The 13595-nt window shown below is 33.3% G+C and overlaps 1 protein-coding gene and 1 non-coding gene across 2 annotated transcripts; both read left to right on the top strand.

The window, feature by feature from the left end:
- Positions 1–3903: 3903 nt before the first annotated feature.
- Positions 3904–11555, top strand: TLP7 (tubby like protein 7). Its single transcript, XM_086420618.1, has 4 exons — positions 3904–4372; positions 4807–4894; positions 10071–10200; positions 10755–11555. The coding sequence occupies exons 1-4, from the start codon at positions 4025–4027 to the stop codon at positions 11332–11334; spliced, it is 1146 nt and encodes a 381-aa protein (XP_086276744.1). The 5' UTR covers positions 3904–4024; the 3' UTR covers positions 11335–11555.
- Positions 7695–7790, top strand: LOC147387783 (small nucleolar RNA snoR69Y). The gene has a single exon (XR_015171615.1). It is a non-coding gene; the product is annotated as a small nucleolar RNA snoR69Y (small nucleolar RNA).
- Positions 11556–13595: the final 2040 nt, after the last annotated feature.

Genomic DNA, 13595 nt, shown 5'->3' with positions numbered 1-13595 from the left:
AGTAATGTCCGCAAATAAAAGGTCGGGCCTGGTGATGGTCATCATAGTGCTGGGTCACATGGCATGCCGCATGAGAGATCATGAAAAGGTCAACAAGAGAGGAGAGGTTGAAGTGTTGAACTAAAAAGGATGACTTTGGTTTGGTTGACTGATTCCATTCTCATGACTTTCTTATGAGCATTTTTTTAAAAATTAAAATACTAGACCATACTATGTGATCCCATAAGTCATATATAGTAAGTATTAATGTATTATTAAATTTTATTTTATTGTTTTTTTAAAGGTAATAAGTGGGGGTATTATTAAATTTATTTTTATTATTATTTTAAATGTAATAAGTGGGGTCTTTAAGAATCTACTTTTGAGTGGATGCTAGTAAGGAGACATTGGGGGCAATTGCCCCCACTCAATTTTTTTTTGGACAGTTTAGGTATCATTGAATTTATGCTTAAATTCGAAATACCCTTACATCTTGAACTACTGATATGCCCTGTTTGACTTTGTTGCTCCCATTCCCTCATCTCCCTCCAATTTTTGCCCCCTCTCTCCCTCCAATTAACTATAAGTTTGCCACCACTAAAAGAAAATTTTGACTCCGCCCTGAGTGGAATATGGGATGTTGAGATCCATGTGTTTGGTTATTTGAAAAATAACTTAGATAATAGAATAATTGAAACTCAAAATAGTGATTCTACTTTCCCGTTCACATCATAAAGGAAGGAGAGTAGTCTTTGAATATAGTGTTTTATATTAATTCCTCACAACTTTTTTTTTTTTTTTTTTCCATTGAACCTAGATCCTGAGATCTCCAATCGAATAGTTGGATTTTCATGGTAAGAGACTTTAAGTCTATCTTCATCAATGTCATACTCTTTCTCTCTCGTCAATTGCACGATGAAGTCGCTCCCTGTGAAGACTGTCCACCCCACAAATAAGAGAAATGAAGATAATGATGTGCGAACATTACTCTTCTCCTTGCAAGAGAGCAAAATCCTCGACAAAATCATGAGTTATTTGAATTTTGCCTTTGGACCAATCCGTACATGAGGTATGCAAAAGTTCAATCTTTTGGGCTACATCTCAAACCCTCTCAAGCATTTCCTCCATTTTTTGTTAGAAGATGTCCCAATGGAGAGCAATGATGAAGTCTTATGTTGTCCTCTCTTTTCTCGATGTGTTAAAAGTCTCAAGTATTCATTCAAATTACATCATGAAGATAACATTCGCATCCTCTAAAGAATTTCTCAAAGATGAGGGAGAAGCTATCACAACTGAATTGATATCGTCTCGCAATGAGTTCATATAATGTATTCTTGTATCCCTACTTTCAATAGGCCTCAAAGAGAGAAATCAAACAAATGATTTACAAACCTTTGGCTCCAAAACATGATATTGTTTCACTTGAAAGGTAATGATTTTGTAGGGTCGATTGACGTGGGGCTGATGAATGGCTTGGATGGAAGAGAGATAAGAGTTTTCTAGAGATCATTAATATTTTCCTAGAGATTTGTTCCATGGTTTTCAAGTTAGCTACATCATGTCGTTTGTTGCCAAACCGATAATCCAATATTGAGTTGACTTGTCCTAATCATATATAGTTACATTTATTTAATATTATATATTTGTACTTAAATAACTATAAATTTTATCATGGATTTTTTTAACGAGTGGCTTTATGACACACGTTAAAAATGCAATAAATACACCTTGAGAATAAGCATACGAGGATATTTTAGAAAAAAATATTTTTTAAGGGCATTTTTGGTACAAAATCCAATTTTCAAAGTGTATTTATTGCACTTTAACGTGATCCTTAAGGACACACATTAACAAGACCGTTTTATTATTATAAGGTGGATTACTTAGATGTTCAATCAAATATTTATATAAACATTTGAACAATTAAAGAAATAACTATTTATACTAAAAAAATACATTCCCAATTGACTAGATCAAGTTTTCATAATTTAGCATGACATTTTCAGGAGAAATTTACCAACTCGTAGGCGAGTCAAGTTTTGTTGAAATTATCCAGACATAACACATTCCAAAGTATTTATCAAGTTAGAATTTTTTTTTTTTTTTTAATTTTAAAAGAAATCTAGGGGCAGAGTTGAAATTATAAAATATTTAAAAAGGATTTCTCTCCAAATCACTCCACTTTTGGTGAGAAAGAAAACTCAAATTTTTTCTTTTTTCTTCTTTCCCCAACTTAACATTCCAAATAAGATAAATGGAGAGAAACTCATTTATTTTCTCTTCTCTTCATTTCTCTCAATCCAAACACAACGTTAAAGAAGTTGAAGAGGATAAAAGTTTGGATAGAATAATCGAAGGTTTCCATTTTCAAATATGGAGATGAGGAGTTTAAAGATGATTTATTTTGGAAAGAAACAATCAAGGATTTTTCTTAAGGTGAAGACGAAAACGATAAATTGAAGATGAGGGGTTTGAAAATGACTGGTTTAATTGGTAGAAACATAAAAGGTTATCATATGGAAAGATGAAGAACATGAAGATGATTGATTTCTGGGGAAAAAAAATCAATGATTTTTATTAAGGTGAGGTTGAAAACAATGGATTGAAGATGACTAGTTTTAAAAAGAAAAATCTAAGGATTTTTGTTAGAGGTTGAAGATGAAGGTATCAGATCATTTTTTTTTTCCAGTAAAAAAAAGCCAAGGTCAAGGGACTTATTTCATAAATTTGAAAATACGGGGTCATATATCAAATATTCACTAAAATGTGGGAACCTATGTCTAAATCATTCATACTTTTACACTAAAATATTGCAAACACCCTTACCCTTGTGCCCTAATTAATAGGGGCAAAATCGATATTTAATTCTATAACATTTTCACCATTTTAAATATGAGTCATGCTGGAGTGACCTCATGATTATACCTCGTATCGCACATCCCAAACGGGAAACTGTGCATGAACCATAGATGATTTTCACGCGTATCTTGATGAAAATTATCTATGATTCTTACACACTTTCACGAAAGGAATATGCAGTACAATCTTGAGGTCACTTCAACATTATTCTTAAAATATAAGTTATTTACCAAAACAACATTTTTACAAAATAGTTTCGAAGGTATGTTATTAATAGCTTTAATTTTCATTTGACATCGACATTTTCGGGAATGATACATATATCCGATGTGAGTCATACTACATGATTTTATAAAAATATTAATTTACCTCGTACAAGATAAAATGACTCAACGAGACAACTTCGTCTCATCACTAAGTGAGACGAGACGTTAAAACTAGATTTAATTAAAGAGTCGTGATTTTATGACACATCCTCTCCCATATGCTTCTTGATGTGGCATGTGCTAGTACCATAGATTTTCCTCGAGTTACACAATGGTATATCTCTAATAAATATGTGAAATTATGTATCGCGAGGAAAATCGATGGTTCTAATATCTACCCCGTCAAGGGGCGTCAGAAAAATCATTATTTTTAATTAAAACCATGATGTTAGGATAAATAACATCATTCCATTGCATGATTTGGTCACTTGTCCTTTTCTCAAAATATCATCAGCTGGGACATTAGATAGACACTTTAACCAAAATTCTTTTCGTAATTCACTTCAAACTAAGGGGTATATTTGGTAATAAGAATTAAGAGAGTTGCTATTGCCACACCAACTTTTACTAACACCACACAAATTAATCCAATTATTATAAGAATTGGTGTGCAAATAGTAGCTCTAAACCCAATGACCTTTTTTTTAAAGATATTTTTAGTCATTAAACCAAGTCAAGGGGTAAATATGTAAATGAAGTTAAAAAAAAAAAAACAAGCCCTAAATGGTAATTTCAAAAAAAAATTTATGTTTTTTTTATTTTTAAATAGTATTTTTTCTGTTCCTCTCCCCCACTCTTCTCCTGGCCTAGCTCTCTCTCTCATTTTTATTTATTTATTTATTTATTTTCTCTCCTTAAAATCTCCTCAAAATCCTCTCTCTCTCTCTCTTCATGAGAAGAAGAAGAGATCAAGCAGAACCATGTCTCTGAGAAGAGCATTTCTGTCTCGAAAGGGTTCGAAACCCTATCAAGAACTCAGAAACCTAAACAACAATCCAGAACAAATCGAACCACAAATCGATCAAACGGATGGAGAAATCGAGAACTCGATCGATCGAGTCTCTAACGAGGACTGTTGGTCTAAAATGCTACCAGAGCTTCTTGGAGAGATCATCCAACGAGTCGAATCGCGCGAGAATCGTTGGCCACTTCGCAAGGATGTTGTCTCCTGCGCTTGCGTCTGTAAAAGATGGAGAGACGTCACTCAGGGGCTCGTTAGGTCTCCCCTTCAAAGTGGGAAGATCACTTTCCCCTCTTCTCTCAAACAGGTTTGATTTCTTTGGGTTCTTTTTGTGTGTGTGTGTGTGTGTTTTTTAGAGATTTATCTTGTATTTTGACGTGATCTGGTTGAATTAGGGCTTTGATCTATGTATTTTTTTTACCTTTCATGTTTGATTTTGTCGGTTAGGTTTTTTTGTATCAGAATTTTATCAATTGATTCCGAGGATCATCTTAAGCACTTAAAGTTTCAATTTTGGAGAAATTCCCTAATTTGAATCCACTCTTTATGGATTTAAATTAGGGAATTTGTATTTTTGTAGTTCTTAGAGATGTTCCTGTTCAATATTAGTTTAAAATATGCCCAATTCGGCAAATGGGTTTGATTCATCAATGTTGGTTTAGAGCATAATTATGGTCCCACAGAACATTGGGAAATTGTTGGTTTTGAGATCGTTGTATTGTTATTTTTTGATAACTGCAGCCGGGGCCACGCGACTCTCCCCTTCAATGTTTCATTAAACGTAACAGCAAGAATTCGACATTTTATCTTTATCTCGGATTAACCCAAAGTAAGTAAATTCCAATCGTATATGCAAACAATTTTTTATATCTGTCTCTTGTTAATTATTTCCATCATCTGACTTTCTAGAGATGTAACAGTTGCTGTTTAATGTCAATTCTAAATTTAATTTAGTGAGATCATATTGCAAAGATCCATATTTGTCTTTATCAAATCCCTCGATTGACTTTTCAGTGACTTGTGCACAAAGGAATCATTTTTGATTTGTTTGATCACTGTAGGTTTCTCTTAAGTTGTTTGGGTTTTTCAAATGGTAAGTGCTAGAGTTGAGTGGAACGAATGAGAGAATAATTATCTGTAATACAAAATCTTAATTTGACCGTAGTCTAATTGTTTCTTCCCAAAGTGCCTCAACTTTGAATAGATTGTAATGCTAGAGATACCTCAACTTATTATTTTTAGTAATAATCTCAATGGCTAGGCATGTAATTAGAGTCTGGAATATTGACTTTTATATATATATACAAAGGACTGGAATATTCCAATGTTGCTTGTGTGCCAATTTTGCAACTTTTCAAGTATTCCGTCAGATCTTTGATGCCTTTGTGCACTTAGATGATTTGAAGAGTTCGAATGTTTGTAGAGAAGAAAAGTTGAATGCTTATTAAGTGGTAAACATGACTTGGATAACTTGTAAACAGCCAACCTGATTAAAAGTATTAATATTTCGAAGAGAAGATTTTTCATGTTAAGCGAGCCAAACATTCAAAGTTTGGTAGGTTCTTAGGTTGCTTTGTCAACTCTATTCCTTCCACATATTTGGGTCTTCTGCTTGGCACTAAATCAACTTAAAAAGTTATTTGAGACCCTGTTTTAGAAAGAATTCAGTTGAAATGAGCTAGTTGGAAATCTAGCACCTTTCAAAAGAGGGGAAGTTGGTTATGATCAAATCTTCTATACCCTGTCTCCTAATATATTTTCTTTTCCCCTTTTTTGATTTCCTGTTTCTATAGGAAATATTATGGAGAAATTCATAGGCGATTTTATGTGGCACAATCAACAGGATAACTTTAAATTCCTATTTGTCAATTGGGTTTGAATTACCCTCGTGGTTGAGGGTGGTTTAGGAAGAAGAAGAGAATAAGTATTCATGCAACCCCTACTTGAACTGGTTTCTATTTCTTCTTATAAACCTCACAGTGGTCCCAAAGTTTTTAGTTGGTGTACTTTATCCACTAATGACAACCAGTAGAGGAGCGAGCCCCACACTGAGCTACTTCACCCTCCCTGGCCGGCTAGTACCAATAAATGTGCCAGCTCCCTTCTTACTCGATTGGCAGGACAGAACAGACTGACACTTCGACTTCCTAATCCCTTATTTCCAGATTCCTTCTTACGATCATTATACAGTCATAGTAGTACGGGTTTAAAACGGCAAGGGAATGCTTTGGAAAAAACGTTAAAAACGGGAAAAAACGATGAAAATAAAAGATAAAAAATATATATAAAAATTATTTAAAAAAAATATATCTAATGAAAATTCATAAAATCAAGTTATTATCATCAAAACCCATAATTTTACATTTCTGAATTACCAAATTCTATTATATATCAAATCCCACATTTAAATAAAGAGAAATTGTTTAAATTTTTGTCCCTATAAAAAATAAAATGGGAAAAAGTCAGGGGAAAAAAACGGTGGCTTTTGTTACAAATGAAAAGATCGCGTTTTTTTATCGTTTTAATCGTTGGGGACACAAGTTGCATTTTAAACGCGTTTTTTTTTCAAAAAAATTGTCGATTTTTTTTTTTTTACTGTGTGTACAACTGATGATCAAAAAAGACAGATGCAAGCGTTGTGACAGTCAACTTATAACCTATTATAGAACTACAAAGTTTTTGTCGTATTGGACTCAAAATCTGGGATTTGGCATCATAAAGGAGTTAATTGACAACCCTGATTCTTTTGTTTGGGGATCTAAAATTCCACGCAAGGTTGCTTTTTTTTTTTCCTTTCTTTCTTTGGACTGTATCTCTTGAATAAAATATTTCAAGATTGATAACGTGGGACCAAGAAAGAGCTAATGTTGGCTTATTGGTTTATTTGCAAAGTTCATATGGAACCTGTGAATCATCTATTCCTTTCTTTTCCTGTAGCCTACGAATTTCAAGCTCTCTTTCTTTCCTTAATTTGGTGATGCAAGGGCATTAGCCAATTCTGTTTCAGATGTGTCAGAGCTGGCACATTGCAGCCGTCTTGTTGAGAGGTTGTATCTTGTTGAGGATTCTTCCTTTTGCCATTTGTTGGGGCATCTGGAGGGAGAGAAATTGTAGCGCTTTCAGAGCTTAAGAAGACGATTTCCAATAATAAGTCCTTCACATTAAAGCTTTGTTGTTCAATGGCTCATTGTTTTCAAGGGTTGGAAAGGTATTTCCTTTGATGATCCTATTCGTATAAATGGGGAAATGCTCATCCTCTAGGGTTTGCACATTCTTCCTTCAATGAAACCTTTTTTTATCTATGAAAAAATAAAGACTACTAATCAAATAATAATAATAATAGTAGTAGTAATAATAATAATAAGTGAAAGAACTACACATAGTAATGTCCCATGTAAACTAACAAGAAGAAAAACTGGGATATCCCCATAATCATATTCTACATAAGCGCGCCAAATGCCAATGTCATGCAGCTAAGTAGGGCTTGCATGAATATTCTCTTATTTGATTACATCAATGTCGTGTTTGTTTCATTAATCTTTTTTTACATCAAGGTTTATTTATTTATTATAATTTTGTTTGTTCTATATGTTTTTTTTATCATTTTTCTTTTCCATTTTTTCGAAGATTATATCTGCTATGATGACAAAGTTAATCCCAGCTCATTATGAGACCTTCCACTTTGAGGTCTGGGACAAAATTCAGTAACATGTCCGAGCAATTTAAAAGGTGTTTGTGAGGCATGGCTCAAGGCAAGGCACGTTAGAAATGGCTCCAACTTTGACCCCAAAGTTGCATTTCTTGTGATGCATGTGCCTCGATTAGGGGTGCACATTGGATTGGGTAAATCCAAGAACCGAACCAATCCGAAGCCTTTTGGATTGGATTGGTTCGGATTGAGCATGGTTTGGTTCGGGTGCGAATTGTATGTAAAAAAATCCGATTGATTAGGTTCGGTTCCGGATTAGGGGTATAATAGAACCGAACCAATTCGATAACCGAACTAATCCGAAGTATATATATATATATGTTATATTTATTTAAAAATAAAACCCTTTCTTAATTTCGTTCTTCTATTATCTATTTCTCTCTTGAACAACTTTATCTCCTCTATATTTTTTCTAACAAAAACTCATAAAAAATATACACAAATCTCTCTCTCAACTCTCAAATGGATCAACCCATTTAAAAAAAAAAAAATTCAAAAAGTTTGATTCCTTATTTTTTTTATGAGAACCTTTATGCCGTGTTTGTTAGATGAAATATACTAGACGAACCTAGACTTAGATTCGTTAATCTACCATTTATGGATTAGTTTCCTCACTAATCCATCAAAAATACCAATTTTAAAATTGTAATTTTTTTTTTGTAGTCTCATTGAGCTTCCTCTAATATTCAATTTATACAGATTTCAGTCAAAATTTAATCATAAAATCATTTTCATTTTAAAAATAGGCATTATTTACGATTTGATCCAAAGAGTTCCTCTTTTGAAAGAAAAAATACTAGTTTTTCTATTTTAAAAGTATGAGAACCGATCCGAACCAAGGTTGGTTTGGATTGGTTCGGTTCTATAGGATAATTGGATTGGTTCGGTTCCAAATTTTTAGAACCGATTATGTTTGGTTTGGTTCCAAGTTTGCAAAAATCCAAACCAATCTGAACCATGTGCACCCTAGCCTCGATTAAGGAGGTGTGTTCTTCATGGAGGAAGTAAACACCTCCCAGGATATTGATATGACATTTGTTTTTTAATGTCAAGATTTTGATTGTGAGGCCGTGCCTGGTGCATTTGCAAATCACCATTAATTTACTAAGTTTGCATTGCAAAATTGGTGGCTGTTTGTGGTGCAATTTGGGACAAAATGTTTTGCCTGATTTCTTGAGGGGACTCTCTGGGGCTCACAAAAAGGAAATTACGGCAATCTGTGGTCATACCAAGTAGGGCCTATCATTTCTTTTTAGAAAATAAATTGAATTTGGGGAATCACATCTCTCTAGGAAAGAAAATCCCTCTTGCCACTAAATGATCCTCTTTCTTCCTTTAGTTGAACTTTCCCAGCTCTTTTGGTCTTTACTTCTATTAAATTTCCCCTTTTATGGTAAAATTATTAATGCTCTCATTTTTCTCTTCGTTAATATGAACACATGAACAAAAGTTGAACTTGTGTGTGTGGACTAATATAATTTTATGTGGGATCAAATTCAGCTTACCCATACCCAAAAAAGGAAAAAAAAAAGAAAAAGGAAAAAAGGAAAAAAAGAAGAAGGAAGTTAATAAAGCTCTGTGGGGCATGATTCTTACGCCTTGTGTCTCTTGAGTTTTAAATAACATTTTTTTTTATCGTTAAAGAGTTTTAAATAACATTTCTGTTGCATTTAGTACAATTTTGTATTCAGTTAGATAATTCTGTATGTAGTACATATTTTTGCATCTTTTTTGATTGGTTTTTGAAAATCACCATATTTTATCAGGCGCATGGGAAGCAGATGTGCATCCTTTTAAGTTTTAACAAAACTATTTCAAGAAGACAAACTTTTATGCATGGATTTAGGGGTAAAGAGACAGCATTTTCTTTTTTGGGTAGACGAATTGCTCTTTATTTGGTCGAGAAAAGAAAGAGAAAGAACATAGAAGATGAAGAAAAATAGTGGTTCCAAAGTTACTAGAAGCTGGAGTTGGAGCAGGTCTGTAATGGTTGCAACTGAGGAATTAGTGATACCAATATGTCGGTTGTTGCATTTAGTTTATATGATAATTAGGTTTACCAAGTTTTGAATTTATTTGCTTTTCTAAATTTTAATTTTAATTATTATATCTTGTACCACTTTCTCCGGCTATTTTACAACCTCCAACTCTACACCTCCAAGCAATCCTTGATTGATGTTATTTGATAGCTGAAAATATGAACATGATGATCCCCCCCATTTTGTTGGTTGCTTGCTTTTGATTTTTACCTAATTTGAACACTTGAAGCTTTCTCTCATCTGAGGTGTTGTTGCAGCATTCATGGACAAGGGAAAATTCCTCCTAGCAGCACGAAGGTTTAGGCGTGGTGCTCACACCGAGTATATCATATCTCTGGATGCTGACGACCTTTCCCAAGGAAGTAATGCTTACGTTGGCAAGTTGAGGTAAGGCCTTTTGGCAGTTCTCCACATCCTTCCGTAACTTTATTTGTGTAACTTAGAATTTTATCTTTCTGTTTTCAGGAGGTATAGGCAATGCCATATATTTTTGTCATTTATCACACCCCAATTAAAGATTAAAATACACTATTCAAACATTACAAAAATTTAGCTCAAGTTATTAATCAACATTATAACACTCATTTAAATTCAAATAATTTTAGCAGTTGTTTACAATTAGGATTGGACTCATATAAAATCCTCAACCTAAAAATAGAAATCTAACAAGAGAGACTATTGGCACCCCAACTTTTACTTATTCTCAACCATTCACTTATTTTTTTTATTTTTAATTGTGGTGTAATAAGTAAAAGTTGGGGTGCCAATAGCAGCTCTCTGAATTTAAAATCAATTAATTTTTTATAACCAAAAGCACAAACTAGATTGTGATGGTGAAATGCTTTCAGCATCCCCGTGAAGTTGAATCTCACAGATAACAACTAATTTTCTTTTAATGATTTCTGTAAAAATTCCCACTGAAGCTCCTGTCATGTTTGCAGCTCGGATTTTCTTGGCACCAAATTCACAATTTATGATAGTCAGCCTCCATACAATGGTGCAAAACCCTCGTACAGCCGATCAAGCCGCCGTTTTGCAAGCAAGCAAATCAGCCCCCAGGTTCCAGCTGGCAACTTTGAGATTGGGCAGATCTCCTACAAGTTCAACTTGTTAAAGTCAAGAGGGCCAAGAAGGATGCTATGCACAATGCAATGTCCCGGGTCCAGACAAACACCCGAAGATGAACCACCTAAGAACGACTCCGAGTTGCAGAACCCAGTAACCACTTCTTGGGGCCGCATGGTTCTAAGGAACAAGGCTCCAAGGTGGCACGAACACTTGCAGTGTTGGTGCCTCAACTTTCACGGTCGAGTGACAGTAGCATCAGTGAAGAACTTCCAGCTAGTCGCAACAGAGGATCCCAGTCAGCCGGGGTCGAAAGGTGATGAGGAAACGGTGCTCCTTCAGTTTGGGAAGGTCGCAGATGACATGTTCACAATGGATTATAGGCAGCCCTTGTCAGCCTTCCAGGCATTTGCCATCTGCCTCACTAGCTTTGGTACAAAACTTGCTTGTGAGTAATATATGTATGTATGTTCTTTTGTGTGTGCAAGAAACTGGTGTCGATAATGTTAGCACTGTATTTGGATGTTGTTTTAATGTCAGCTTTCATTTATGTTATTATATGCCATCTTCTGTTGCAAGAAGCATGATGTACATGTCGATATTGTATGAGTATGATGGAGTTTTGGCTGTATTGGAAGCAGTTGTTGATTCTACCAGTAAGGAATTTGTTATTTTAAGTTCGTGGGCGAGTACGGTGCATGCGCCGTACTCGTGGTTAAGGATCGATGGTGTACCATCATGTGATTTTGATTTGTGGCAGTATTTAACGATCGAGTTTTTTATTGGACTGCATAGGTACCATTGTTCCGAACGAGCGTGATGGAGGATTATGAGAGGGTCTGCGATTGTGGAAATCCATTTTCGAGTGAATATGAATTATGCTGAATTATTGCAGCTAGGAAAATTTTCAGAAAGAGCTGGTTTTTTAGTTTTGGGGGGTGAGTGTAATTGTGAGAGAACTGGAACCAATGGGTACCCATAAAAATTATTTGGTGGTTTCGGTTCCAATTTCACTTAGTTTAGAGCCGGAAGCGATAAAAACCAGAACCAAAAATATAATGATTATGGTTCAAAACACCATGGAAATGGAAACTAACTTGGCCCATTGATATCCCTGTAAGAGAATAGTGGTAAAATCTTTCTTTTCTGTTTCTTTTCTTAGGACAATGACTGCAGACCTATTTTTTGAAAATATACACCAAAAAGTCTCTTCTAAAGAATATGATCTCTTTAGTACTCAATATATCAAATATTAGTCAAAAAAGGATTTTTTTAAGCGAAATTAGCATAAATACCCTTTCAATGATTTTTGAAGTTTAAAGAAACATGTTTATTTTAGAATATTTGAACTACTCCTATGTTTTATTATTAATGGCATGCCCCTTAACTATGGTTATCTCTTATGTAGATCAATTAAAAAAAAAATTTAACTTGTTTCTCTTACTAAAATTAGTAATCTTTAAATTACAAAGATGATGACTACACCAATGATGATGATGGAGATGAATATGATTATTATCAAACTGATTTGGTTTATTAGATTTATTAAAATATATAAATAATTTTAAATAATTAAAATAGAATTTTAAAACTCGACTTGAATGTTTATCAAATTGATTTAACTAAAAAATTAACAACTCAACACAAATGTGTCAAATAAAATTATATTGAATTTAGTTTTTAATAAATAAAATATTTATTTTTTATTTTTTTATAAAAATATTAATAATTAAATAAATTGGTCAAGTTTTTTATTTGACTCCATATATTTTTTAAGATCAAATACTTTATAAAATTATTAAATAAAATTGTTAAAAAGATATTTCAAGTATTTTTCTTTAAAAAAATCTTCAAAAGATCCTTAATAGATTAATATTTTATTAATCAAAACATAAATGGTATGTATTCTCTATTAAGGGATTATTTAATATGTATTCCCAATAAAGAGTCATTAAGGGTCATTCTCCCTTTTTTTTTTTTTATTATTATTATTATTATTATTCCGGTGTGGGGTTGATACTTGAAAATCAAAATTTTCAGATAATTCATTTTCCCATCTATTTTTCATGTGCTATCATAGACCCTTGAAGAGTATATATATATATATATATATATATAGAGAGAGAGAGAGAGAGAGAGAGAGAGAGAGAGAGAGAGAGGTGTTATTGGCACCCCAACTTTTACTTATTACATCCAATTTCTTAAATTATTTGCTGCACCCAGTTAATATCAAAACACACTCGTTTGGCACAAATTAAAATTTCTAACATTACAAAACACTATAACACTCATTCAAACAATTTCAGGAGTTGTTTTCAGTTATGATTAGCCACATATAAAATCCTACTTTTAATTATTTTCAATCATTCACTTATTTTCTTTATATTTTAAGGGAGTGTAATAAGTAAAAGTTAGAATGCCAATAACATCTCTCTATATAAATGTTATCCAAAATCCCCAGATGACTATTCCGGACAATTTAGAAATTACGAAGGTGGAAAATACTTCCATGAAAATGTATTAGTGGAAATTCAAATGAATAATTTTTTGGAAAAACTACATAATGTACCTAGTGGTTGTAATTTTTTCAGAAAACTTAATTCTAGGTAAGAAGGGTTTTGAATACTAATTTGGAAAGGATCCATGTTCCACATCGGATTCCTTTTCAGGGAGAGCTAATGCTTGTTGGGTATTTTGGTTTGACACTGCTTCACACC

This window comes from Akebia trifoliata, chromosome 13 (assembly GCF_017979445.1).
Source record: "Akebia trifoliata isolate Shusen 1 chromosome 13, ASM1797944v1, whole genome shotgun sequence".
Taxonomy (NCBI): domain Eukaryota; kingdom Viridiplantae; phylum Streptophyta; class Magnoliopsida; order Ranunculales; family Lardizabalaceae; genus Akebia; species Akebia trifoliata.
The sequence above is the reverse complement of the archived record's forward strand: the minus strand, read 5'-3'. Positions and strand labels throughout refer to the sequence as shown.

Coding starts and splice junctions, on each gene's coding strand:
- TLP7 (XM_086420618.1), top strand. CDS start 4,025: ATGTCTCTGAGAAGAGCATTTCTGTCTCGAAAGGGTTCGAAACCCTAT. Junction 4,373..4,806: donor TCCCCTCTTCTCTCAAACAG/GTTTGATTTCTT, acceptor TGATAACTGCAG/CCGGGGCCACGCGACTCTCC. Junction 10,201..10,754: donor GCTTACGTTGGCAAGTTGAG/GTAAGGCCTTTT, acceptor TCATGTTTGCAG/CTCGGATTTTCTTGGCACCA.